The sequence below is a fragment of the Aotus nancymaae genome, unplaced genomic scaffold (assembly GCF_030222135.1).
Source record: "Aotus nancymaae isolate 86718 unplaced genomic scaffold, 86718_ANA_hifiasm-v0.15.2.pri h1tg000014l, whole genome shotgun sequence".
In the NCBI taxonomy this organism is placed as follows: domain Eukaryota; kingdom Metazoa; phylum Chordata; class Mammalia; order Primates; family Aotidae; genus Aotus; species Aotus nancymaae.
Genome location: NW_026988425.1, coordinates 36,597,580 through 36,611,135, shown reverse-complemented (window position 1 = coordinate 36,611,135; position 13,556 = coordinate 36,597,580). Strand labels below are relative to the sequence as shown.

At 35.2% G+C, this 13,556-nt stretch overlaps 1 protein-coding gene across 3 annotated transcripts in view; it reads right to left on the bottom strand.

The window, feature by feature from the left end:
• The window catches only part of WDR70 (WD repeat domain 70), a 362,749-nt gene that overhangs the window by 240,560 nt on the left and 108,633 nt on the right, over positions 1-13,556 (bottom strand). For all 3 annotated transcript variants that reach the window (XM_021671857.2, XM_012460014.2, XM_012460016.2), the window contains one exon: positions 4,652-4,728. In XM_021671857.2, coding sequence (XP_021527532.1) covers positions 4,652-4,728 — 77 coding nt within the window. The remainder of the gene's footprint in view (positions 1-4,651; positions 4,729-13,556) is intronic.

The following is a 13,556-nucleotide window of genomic DNA, read 5'->3' as shown; positions in this document are numbered from 1 at the left end:
ACAGACAACCCACAGAGTGGGAGAAAAACCTTTACAATCTATGCATCTGACAAAGGACTAATATCTAGAATCTACAAGGAAGTCAAATACATCAGCAAGAAAAAAAAAATCCCATAAAAAAAGCGGACTAAGGACATGAATAGACAATTCTTAAAAGATATACAAATGGCCAACAAGTATGTGGAAAAATGCTCAACATCACTAATTATCAGGGAAATGCAAATCAAAACCACAATGCAATACCACCTCACTCCTGCAAGAATGGCCATAATAAAAAATATAAAAAAATAGATGTTGGCGGGGATGTGATGAAAATGCAACACTTTTAGAATCTTCACACTGTTGGTGGGAATGTAAACTAGCATAACCACTATGGAAAACAGTGCAGAGATTACTTACAGAACTAAAAGTAGGTCTACCATTTGATCCAGCAATCCCACTGCTAGGTATCTATCCATAGGAAAAGAAGTCATTATACAAAAAAGATACTTGAATATGCATGTTTACAGAGGCACAATTTGCAAATGCAAAAACATGGAACCAGCCCAAATTCCCATCAATCAATGAGTGGATAAAGAACATGTGAGATATATATATAGATAGCTAAAGAACATGTGAGATATACATATCGGTATATATATATATACAGATAAAGAACATGTGAAAAATATATAGAGAGAGATATATATAGAGATATACACACACACACACACACACACACACACACACACACCATGGAATACCACTCAGTGATAAAAAGGAACAAAATAATGGCATTCGTAGCAATCTGGATGGAATTGGAGACTATTATTCTGAGTGAAATAACTCAGGAATGGAGAACCAAATATCATATGTTCTCACTCACATGTGGGAGCTAAGCAATGAGGACACAAGAATGATACGTAGGACTTTGGGGACTTGAGAGAAAAGGGTGGCAGGTGGAAAGTACCCATTGGGTACAGTGTACACTGGTCAGATGATGGGTGCACCAAAATCTTAGAAATCATCACTAAAGAACTTATTCATATAACCAAACACCACCTGTTCCCCCAAAAACCTGGTGAAATAAAAAAATTTTTTTTTAATTTTTTAACTGGTCACTGATGTAATCAGTGATGTAATCAAAAAAAGAAAACAATTCTTTTTTTGATTAAGTGGACTTTTTTTGAAGTAATCAAAAAAAGAAAATTAAAAAAAAAAAAACTTTTAAATGTTGATTGTGTATCACTCGTCTTGGAATATAACATTCAATGCTTCTCAAATTTATTTGACCACAGAATGTCTTTTGGCAAACTTCTGATTTACAAATCCTAGAAATCAATTTGGGAAAAACTGCTGTAATGTTCATAAAAGTTATTACATTATCAACTATGAGAGCCCACCATTCATAATGATCCATAAAGATTTTTGAGAACAAGGTTTTCTTCCCAACTGCTCTATTTAACTTAAGTTTTAACCAGAATAGCCCAAGTCCTCTGTGGTCCAGTAGTGTATTTGTTAATATCAATTATTCATTTTCTTAACACACTGCATAAAGTTTCTGCTGCTTAAGTCTCTAAGTAGTTGTGGGCATCCCTGTCTTGTTTCCTTTTTAAATGCAAGTAGCTTCAGTACTCTATTATTTAATACAATATTTATTTTAAATTTTAATAAATAATTTTTATCAGATTTAGGTAATTTCTTCTGATCTCTATTTTACTTAGAACTTTTATTGGGAGAGACTACTAAATTTTATCAAATGTCCACTTTATCATATAATAAAATCATATAATCTTCACCTTTCATTTGCTCAATAAAGAAGAATACTGAAATATCCTGATGGTAAAATATCCTTACATCCTAGAATAAACCTTACCTAGTCATGCTATATTATTAATTTAGATTGCTGACAAATTTCACTCCCTAATAATGAAATAAAAAATGCAACCTTAAACAAATATATCTTAACTACTTAAAAAGGTAATTATGCTGCTAAAAAGAGTAAGACAAGAAAAGAAAAAACACTACATAATCTCATTTACCAGAAATCTTAGCCAAATATATTTATTTTATTTTAGTCACATTCTTATTTGTATAGATTGACAAATTTCAGTTTCTTTTAGATCAAATTAATTTTTTAAATTTCTATATGAAAATGAAATTATGTAATTTGTCTTCTAAAGATAAATTTCAGAAAACATAAAGTATTTAAGAATATGAACAGCAACTATGAATGTTAATAAGGCAAATTTATCAGAAAGTTAAAAGATGAAAGACAAAATAACCTAAGAACAAAAAAGATCTTTAACTGAAGTAATGGTTCACCTAAATAATACCACCTATTATTTTTTTAACTTGCAAGATTTTTCATTGTAATTTTCTCTGTAATCAAAGTGCATTCTTATGAAGTACTTTTAATACTAAAATGAATTGCACGGTATCACAATACAGGGAAAAGCTGCTAAAATATTCCCTATAATATTCTTGAGTCATGGATGAGCAGATATAAATGCAAAAGAATCTTAAACACTTAATCACTGGCAAGGATGTGGAGAAAAGGGAACCCTCATACATTGTTCATAGGAATGTAACTTAGTACAACCATTATGAAGAACAATTTAGAGGTTCCTCAAAAACCTAAAAATAGAGCCACCATATGAACCAGTGATCCCACTGCTGGGTAAACATCCAAAACAAAGGAAATCAGTACATCAGAAAGATAGCTGTGCTCCCATGTTTGTTGCAGCACTGTTTGCAATAGCCAAAATCTGGAAGCAATCTAATTGTCCATCACCAGATGAATGGATAAAGAAAATGTGGCACATACACACAATGAAGTACTATTCAACCATGAAAAAAGAATGAGATCCAGTAATTTACAACATTAGTGGAACTGGAGATCATTACGTTAAATGAAATAAGCCAGGCATGCAGACAAACATTGCATGTTCTCACTTATTTGTGAGATCCAAAAATCAAAACAATGGAACTCATGAACATAAAGAGGAGAAGGATGGTTACCAGATGCTGGAGAGGGTAGTGGGGGATGGGAATGAGGTAAGGATGATTAATGGGTTAAAAAACAAAAAAACAGAAAGAATGAATAAGGCCTAATAATTGATAGCACAACAGAGTGACTATAGTCAATAATATAATTGTACATTTTAAAATAACTAAAAGAGGCCGGGTAGCAGTGGCTCGTGTCTGTAATCTCAGCACTTTGGAAGGTCAAGGCGCGTGGATCAACTAAGGTTAGGAGTTCATGACCAGCCTGGCCAACACAGTGAAAACTGTCTCTACTGAAAATACAAAATTTAGTTGGGCATAGTGGCAAGCGCCTGTAATCCCAGCTACATGGAGGGCTGAGGCAGGAGAATCACTTGAACCCGGGAGACAGAGGTTGCAGTGAGTCAAGATCATGACACTGCACTCCAGCCTGGGTGACAAGAGTGAAACTCTGTCTCAAAAAAATATAAAATAAATAAAATAAAATAACCAAAAGAGTTTAATTGGATTGTTTGTAATACAAAGGATAAATGCTTGAGGGGATGGATAATCATTTTACATGATGTGATTATTATGCATTACATGGCTATATCAAAATATCTCACATACCTCATAAATACATATATCTTCTGTGTACTCACAAAAGTTAAAATAAAATTTTAGGGCCAGGCATGGTGGCTCATGCCTATAATCCCAGCACTCTGGGAGGCCGAGGTGGGTGGATTACCTGAGGTCAGGAGTTCGGAGACCAACCTGGCCAGCTTGGTGAAACCCCATGTCTACTAAAAATACCAAAGTAGCTTGGTATGGTGGCGCATGCCTGTAATCCCAGCTACTTGAGAGGATGAGGCAGGAAAATCACTTGAACCTGGGAGGCGGAGGTGGCAGTGAGCCGAAATCACACCATTGCACTCCAGCCTGTGCAACAAGAATGAAATTCCATCTCAAAAAACAAAGAGAAAATGTAATCAATTTCCTCAGTTATAACTTTCAAAATCAATCTTAGTCAATAAGCTTGTGACAGCTATTACACTCAGATGGAAATAAGTCTTTACCATAAAAAGTAACAATTAGTCACAACTGCAATGCCCTTTGAGTCCACTTAATAGCATCAATCTAACCCAACCTTAATAAAGTCTACAGGAATTTATAACACTCTTGTTTTCATAGTACCCATTTTTGTTTAACCAAATCCTACACTATCACATAAAATCAAAGAAAAGAACAAGAATATATAGGCTGGGCACGGCAGTTCACACCTGTAATCTCAGCACTTTAGGAGGCCGAAGCAGGCGGATCATTTGAGGTCAGGAGTTCAAGGCCAGCCTGACCAACATGGTCAAATCCTGTCTCTACTGAAATATAAAAATTAGCTGAGTGTGGTGGTGGGCACTTGTAATCTCAGATACTCGGGAGACTGAGGTAGGAGAATCACTTGAACCCAGGAGGCAGAGGTTGTAGTGAGCCAAGATTGTGCCACTGCACTCCAGTCTGGGCAAGAGAGTGAGACTCCCTCTCAAAAAACAAAAAACAACAACAAAAAATATATATATATAATAAGAATTCCTAATATTCCATTTACTACTTTACTGCCAAAATTGTAACAGTACAAATGTTAAATATCTAAAGATATGAATGTATTAGATGAATTATCAACAATACTCACGCATCATTTGAGCAAGTCATAAATTCTCCCTTTATTTTGGGATGCCATGAACCAGTATGAAGCATTGCTGTGTGACCCTTAAAAATAAGGACAAAGAAAAAAGAGATGTTTTAAAAAGGTAAAAAAATAAACTGACTAGAAACTGACATCATTTTTAAATGTAAAATTTTTTAGTCCCCCCAAAAGTGCACCATTTTAATTATAAACCTATATTATTTTAATCCCAACCTTTTCTCATAACATGCTTTGTTTATTTCACTTTAACTCTTTGTGTACCACCCCGTGCCCACTTCAGGAATTAGCTCAGTGCTTGTATGTAACAGGTACTTAATAAGGTGGGAAACAGAGAGGAAAGTGACATCCTTTCTCTAGGAAAAAAAGAGAAAGAAAGAAAAGGTAAAGCCATAATAAGAAAGACAAGTCCTTCTTCAAAGATTATGACTCCTTTCTTCAATGAAAGACAATCAAGCATAGAAAGCAATAACAAATAAGCAAGGTGAGGGAAAGAGATTGGGAGGGAAATCCGTATTTCCTAAAAATGTGTCAACAACCTTGATTCTACAATGCCTCTGTAAAAATAAGTATGTGAGTAAAGGAAGAATATATTTTAAATGACTGAGGAAAATTAGCTCCACTAAGTACAGAGAATATAAAAACACTATAATTAAAACAATGTGATGCTAGTTTATGTAAACTGACATATACGCCAAATCAACTGCAGAGTACATAGAAAACATAAACTCACACACATACACAAATGCATAATTCCCTCTTAGGCAGCAAAGTCAGCTAAAGTAGTCTCATACAGCAAGTCAGATTTAGGTGAGACAGAAAAGAGACTGGTCCTTTTTAGTATAATAACTGCAGTGACTCTTACTCTGACACAGTTCAAAATAAAGCTATGATTAAAGAAGTAAAATGTACACATTTAAGTGACTTACAAAAAAAATAACAGTAACTCTCTGGAAAGACACATGGGCCTGGAGATCATCTTCAGCCAAAGTTGTCTACAATGCCTCAAATAGTATCTGGCCAAGGCCTGACATTCTGTTGATGTTTACAGAATACAAATGAGGGGAGATGGAGACTCTTAGCCCTGCAGGAGACATGAATTGAACCAATGCCTGGAGGGACTAGATGGCAAGTCCAGGAAAGTGGGTTAGTTGAGGAGGAATGGAGGCGGGAAAAGGAAGGAAGGGGTAAAGTGAAAATAAAGCAATGAGACAAAATGTTAGCAACTGGTAAATCTGAAAAAGAAGTATAAAGAAGCTATACACTCCTTTTAACTTACACCTTTTCTGTAAGTTTAAAATTATACCAAAATAAATACTTTTATTAGGTTTTTTGTTTGTTCATTTGTTTACAGATGAGGGTCTCACTCTGTTGCTGAGGTTCAACTGCAGTGGTGCAACCACCACAGCTCACTGCAGCCTCAACCTCTTGAACTCAAAAGATCCTCCCACCTCAGCCTCCCAAGTAGCTGGAACTACAAGGCAATCACCACTATATCCAACTAATATTTTATTTGTGGTAGAGATGTGGTCTCTGCTATGTTGCACAGGCTGGAAACTAAATACTTTTTTTTAAATATTCTGGATGCTCAGTGAAGGAAAGCCAGAAAGAAAAGAGAGGGGAGGAGGGGAGAGGACGGGAGGGGACGGGAGGGGACGGGAGGGGATGGGAGGGGAGGGGAGGAGAGAAGAGAAGAGAATAAATCTATCGGGCTGCTCAGTGAGAAAAGCCTGCTTAAAAATATAAGAAGAAGAATCTACAGGTCCAGCTGGGAAGATTAATTTGAGTCATGTGAAGATCAACAGTGGCTTTGACTAGGAAGCAGCACTAAGTGTTGACAAGTGAGTACACATTTTTCACAGGTGCACACAGAAAATTCACTAAAATCACATTCTAAGTTACAAAAGACACTTCATCAGATATTTTAAAAATTAAAATTATTCAAAGTATGTTTCCAAGGGCTGGATGTAGTGGCTCATGCCTATAATCACAGCACTTTTTGGGAGGATCACTTGAGGCCAGAAACTGTTTTTTTTTTTTAACTTTTTTTAAAAGTATGTTTCTAGATCACGAGAGAATTAAATTAGAAGCCAGTAAGAGAAAAGTCTCAAATATTTGTATACTTAAACACCACACTAATATCCCATGGGTCAAAAAGGTAATCCCAAGGGAACTGAATAAAAATGAAAATATAACATCTCAAAGTTGTGGGACACAGTTAAAGAAATGCTTAGAGCATTTCTATTAGAAAAGAAGAAAAGTCTCAAATTAATAATTTAAGCATCCATCTTAAAATATTAGAAAAAGAAGGCAAGTAGAAGGAAAGAAATAAAGTTGACAAACTTCTAGCCAGAACAAGAAAAGGAGAGAAAGAAAGGGAAGACACAAATCACCAACCAATTCAGGGAAAATTAGGAGATACATCACTACTGACCCCAAAGAAGTATTACTATTATAGTAATTTTATGCAAATAAATTTGGTAACTTAGAGAAAGGAAGAACTCAAATAGTCCTATATGCACTAAATATACTGAATTCACAGTTAAAAGCTTTCAAAAATGGAAAAGAAAACCCCAGCCCAGTTGGCTCTACTGGCAAACTCTACCAAACATTTAAGGAAGACATAACATCACTTTTTCATAACAGTTTCCCCAAAACAAAAGAGGATGGTACACTTCCAGATTCATTTTATTAGCATTACCCAGATACCAAAATCAAGCACAATATAACATAAGAAAGCTACAAAACAACATTCCTCATCAACACAAAAGCTAAGATCTTTGACAAAATATTAAACCAGTATGTTAAAAAAAAAACAATACATTGCAACCAAGAAGGTTTTGTTCCAAGAATACAAGTCTGGTTCAATAATCAAAAATCAATGTAAATAATCACACTAACAGAGTAAGATAAAAAATTCAGAAAAAGCATTTGACAAAACTCAACATCCATTCATGATAAAAACTCTCAGCCAATCAGTGACAGAAAAGAACTTATTCAACTTGATAAAACATATTGTCTTAGTCAGCTAGGGCTGCTATAACAAAATACCATAGACTAGGTGGCTTAATAGCCATACATTTATTTCTCATAATTCTGGAAGCTGGTGAGGGATCTCTTCTTGGCTTGCAGATGGGCCATCTTCTCCTGTATCTTCATATGGTCAGGAGAGAGGAAGTTCTAGTATCTAGTCCTTTTTTTCAGAAAGGCACTAATCACATCATAGAGAATCCACCCTCATGACCTGATCTAAATCTAATTACCTCCCAAAGGCCCCTACCTCCCCTCCCATCCCTACCACTATTAGACTGGAGGTGATAATTTCAATATATAAATTTTGGAGGAACACAAACATTCAGTCTATAATAATTATGTACAAGAAACCTACCGTTAACAACATATTTAATAATGAAAGATTAAATATCTTCTCTAAATGTCAAATATTTAAGCAAAGATACCTAATCCCACCGCATTCACATTCAATATCAATCTGGAAGTCCTAGTAAGTACAATCAGGCAAGAAAAAAAACAGGCATTCGGATAGGAGAATTAAAATATTCATTCCAAGATACTATGACCATTTATGTAGAAAATCCCAAAGAATCTATAAAAAAAAAAAATTCAAAAAAAATCAACAAAATTTCTATGCACTACCAACAAACAGTTAGAAACCAAAAAATATTTTAAACAGTGCCATTTCTGATAACTCCAAAAATGCTTATGCATAAATCTAATAAAATATAATCAGGACCCCTAAAAGTTGATATATTATAAAACTTGTGAAAGAAACGGAAGGCTTAGCTAAATAAGTGAGGAGATATACTGCGCTGATGAATCAGATGACTCAATATTATGAAAACATCAATTCTCCAAATTGATCTTTAAACTCAAAATAATTCCAAAGAAAATCCCAATAGAGTGATCTTGTGGAAGTAGAGACTAGAATGATAGTTACCAGTGTCTAAGAAGGGTAGGGAAGGGGGAAGATAAAGAGAGTCAGTTGATAGGTTCAAACATACAGCTAGAAGGAATAAGTTCTAATGTTTGATAGCACAGTAGGGTGACTACAATTAATGACGATGTCTCATATATTTTTAAATATCTAGGAGAGAGAACTAGAAATCTTCCCAACACATAGAAACAATAAATGTTCAAGATGATAGATACCTCAAATACCTGAACTTGATTACATATTCTATGCATACAACAAAATATCATGTATACCCCACAAATATATACAAAAATAATGTATCCATAAAATAATTCTAACAAGATTCTTTGTAGATATAGACAGGATGATTCTAAAATTTACGTGAAAAAGTAAAGATATTAGAATAGTCAAAACCATTTTTAAAAAGAAAAAAAAAGTTGGAAGATACCCTACCAAATTTAAATTTAAATTTGTTACTATGTACGAAATATTTAAAAGCTGTAGTAATCAAGACAGAATGGTACTGTATCAGAAAGAGGATAAATACATACCCATAAAATACAATGGAGAGCTTCAAAAAAACCCACTCAAATATCATCAACTATTGATTTAATATTTGACAAAGATGCAAAGGCAATTTAATAAAGAAAGGTCAGGTTTTCCAAGTAATAATGGTGAAATAACTAATCAATCATATGACCAAAAAAAAGAGAATCTCAACCTATTATTCATTCTGTATACAAAGGTTAATGTAAAATGAATGATAGCCCTGAATGCAGAATACAAAATAGTAAAACTCTAAGAAAAACTAGAGAAAATCTGTGTTTGATAAAAAGCTCTTACATATAACACCAAAAACAGAATCCAGAAGACACTACAACTGACACCAAAGAAATACAAAAGATCATTTGAGACTACTATGAACACCTCTATGCACACAAACCAGAAAATCTAGAGGAAAGGTTGAATTCCTGGGAACATACAACCCACCCAGAGCTTGCATCAGGAATAGAAATCCTGAACAGACCAATAGCAAGCAGTGAGAATGTATCAGTAATTTAAAAAATAGCCAACCAAAAAAACCTCAGAACCAAGTGGATTCATAGCAGAATTCTACCATGCCTTCAAAGAAGTAGTACCAATCCTGGCTGGGCCTGGTGGCTCACGCCTGTAATCCAAGCACTTTGGAGGCCAAGGTGGGTGGATCACCTGAGGTTGAGAGTTCAAGACCAGCCCGACCACCATGGTGAAACCCCATCTTCAAAAAAAAAAAAAAAGAAGTGGTACCAATCCTACTGAAACTATTTCAAAACATTGATAAAGAGAATATGATATATCTACACCATGGAATATTATGCAGCCACAAGAAAGAATGAGATTATGTCCTTTTGCAGAGATGTGGGTGGAGCTGGAGGCCATTATCCTTAGCAAACTAACACAGAAACAAAAGACCAAATACCACTTGTTATCACTTACAAGTGGCAGGTAAAAGATGAGAACACACGGAGACATAGAGGTAAAGAACACAAACTGGGGCCTATCAGAGGGTGGAGGGTGGGAGAAGGGAAAAAAGCGGTAAATATAACTAGTGGGTACTAGGTTTACTACCTGAGTGATGAAATGATTTGTACAACCAACCCCCATAACACACATTTACCTATGTAACAAACCTGCACATCCTGTACATGTACCCCTGAACTTAAAGTAAAAAAAAAAAAAGATTGAGAATGAGGAGGGAATCTTCTCTAACTCATTCTATGAAGCCAGTATCACCCTGATCCCAAACTCAGGAAAAAAACACAACAACAAAAAAAAACTACAGAGCAATATCCCTGATGAAAATAGATGCAAAAATCCTCAACAAAACACTAACTAATCCAGCAGCCCATCAAAAAGATAACTGACCATGACAAAGTGGGTTTCATCCAAGCAATGATGGAATGGTTCAATATATGTGATATAGTTTGTGTATTTGTTCCCAGTCAAATCTCCTGCTGAACTGTAATCCTCAGTGCTGACGGTAGGGCCTAGTGGAAGGTGTCTGGATCATGGAGGTGAATCCTTCATCAATTGTCGCTTTGTGGTAGTGAGTTCTTGCGAGATCTGGTCATTTAAAAGTATGTGACATATCCCCCTTTAATCTCTCTCTCTTGCTCCTGCATCTGCTATGTGAAGTACCTGCTCCTGCTTCACCTTCTGCCATGAGTAAAAGCTTTCTGGGGAGTCCTGAGAAGAAGATGCAGGTGCCATGATTCCTGTACAGCCTGCAGAACCACAAGCCAATTAAACTTCTTTTCTTATAAACTACCGAGTCTCAGATATTTCTTTTCAACACTACAAGAACAGCCTAACAAGCAAGTCAATAAATGCAATTCACCACATAAACAGAATTAAAAACAGAAAGCATATAATCACCTCAGTGGACGCAGAAAAAAAATTCAATCAAATCCAGCATTCCTTTATGATAAAAACCAGCAACAAACTAGCCACAGAAGGAATATACTGCAAAATAGTAAAAGACATATATGACAAACCCACAGCCAACATTATACTCAATGAGGAATAGCTGAAAGAATCCCCAACCTCTCCCAAGAATTGGAACAAGACCAGGATGCCCACTTTCACCACTTCTATTCATCATAATACTAGAAGTCCTAGCTAGAGTAACCAGGCAAGAGAAAAAAATAAAGGGTAACCGAATTGGAAAAAAGAAAGTCAAAATATTTCTGTTTGCTGACAATATGATCATATACCTAGAAAACCCTAAAGACTCCTCCAAAAGACTCCAAGATTTGATAAATGAATTTAGCAAAGTTTCAGGTTACAAAATCAATGTACACAAATCAGTAGCACTATATATACCAACAGTGACCAAGATGAGAACTAAATCAAGAATTCAATCCCTTTTACAATAGCTGCCAAGAAAAAAACTAGCAATATACGTAATCAAGGAGGTAAAAGAGAAATACAAAACACTACTGAAAGACAATAGAAAAGAACAGAGAACCCAGGAATAGAGCCAAATACTTATAACCAATTGATCTTTAACAAAGCATACCAAAACATAAATTGGGAAAAGGACACCCTATTCAATAAATGGTGCTGAGAAAACTGGATAGCCACATGTAGAAGAATAAAACCTGATCCCAACAAAAATCCTCGATCGATTAAAGCAATTTGGCCAACCCATGGCCCGGAATGGCTTTGAATGTGGCCCAACACAAATTTGTAAACATTCTTAAAACATTACAAGATCTTTTTGCAATTTTTTTTTAGCTCATTAGCTACCATGTTAGTGTATTTTATGTGTGTCCCAAGACAATTCTTTTTCCAATGTGGCCCAAGGAAGCCAAAAGACTGGACACCCCTGTATTAAAGAGTTAAATCTAAAACCTGAAACCATAAAAATTCTAGAAGAAATCCTAGGAAAAGCTCTTCTGGACACTAGCGAAGAATTTATGAGTAAGACCCCAAAAACAAATAAAACAAAAACAAATAAATAAATGGGAACTAATTAAATTTAAAAGCTTCTGCACAGCAAAAGAAATCATCATCAGAGTAAAGAGACAATCTACAGAATGGAAAAAATTATTTGCAAACTATGCACCCAACAAAGGACTAATATCCAGAATCTACAAGGAACTCAAACAAATCAACAAGAAAAAAATAATCTCATCAAAAAGTAGACAAATGACATGAAGACACTTCTCAAAAGAAGATATAAAAATGGCCAACAAATATATGATAAAATGCTCAACATCACTAATCATTGGGAGAACACACATTAAAACCAAAATGAGATACCACCTTAGCCCAGCCAGAATGGCCATTATTAAAAAGTGAAAAAACAAGAAATGGTGCTTTGCATGTGGTGAAAAGGGAACACTTATAAACTGCTGGTGGGAATGTAAACTAGTACAACCTCTATGGAAAACAGTATGGAGATTTCTCAAAGAAGTAAATCTACCATTGGATCCAACAATCCCACTACTGGGTATCTACCCAAAGGAAAAGAAGTCGTTATATCAAAAAGACACCTGCACACTTATGTTTATTGCAACACAGTTCACAATTGCAAAGATACGTAACTAACCTAAGTGCCCATCAGCTGATGAGTAAATAAAGAATATGTGGTATGTATACAAAATGAAAAAATACCCAGCCATAAAGAAGAACAAAACAATGTCTTTTGCACCAACTTGGATGGAGCTGGAGACCATTATTCTAAGTGAGGTAACTCAGGAATGGAAAACTGAATATTGTATATTCTCGCTTATAAGTGGGGGCTAAACTATAGGTACACAAAGGTATATACAATGGTATAATGGACACTGGAAACTCAGAAGGGCCTTGGGAGGGAAATGAGGGATAAAAAAACTACATATTGAATGCAATGTACACTACTCAGGCGATAAGTGCACTAAAATCTCACACTTCACCATTGTACAAGTCATTCATGTAACTAAAAACCACTTGTACCCCAAAAGCTATTGAAATTTAAAAAAAATTTTTTAAAAACACAATCTATAAAAAAATTTATAAACTAGAGTTTATCAAAATTTTTAAAACTTAGTTTTACAAGGTAAATGAACAGAAAAGCCACAGACCGGCCCATGCCTGTAATCCCAACACTCTGGGAGGCCAAGGTGGGTGGATCACTTGAGCCCAGGAGTTCAAGATCAACCTGAGCAAAATGGCGACACCCCGTACAAAAAATACAAAACATTAGCCAGGAGCAGTGGTTCATGCCTATAATCCCAACTGAGGTAGAAGGATCGTTTGAGCCCAGGCTAGTGAGGCTGCAGTGAGCTGAGATTGCACCACTGCACTCCACCACAGGTGATAGAGTGAGATCTTGTCAAAGAAAAAAAAAATTGCAAATCACATATTTGAAAAAGGACTTACAATCAGAATACATATATATACATTTTTTTAACTGAAAAACAAACATTAACAAAACAA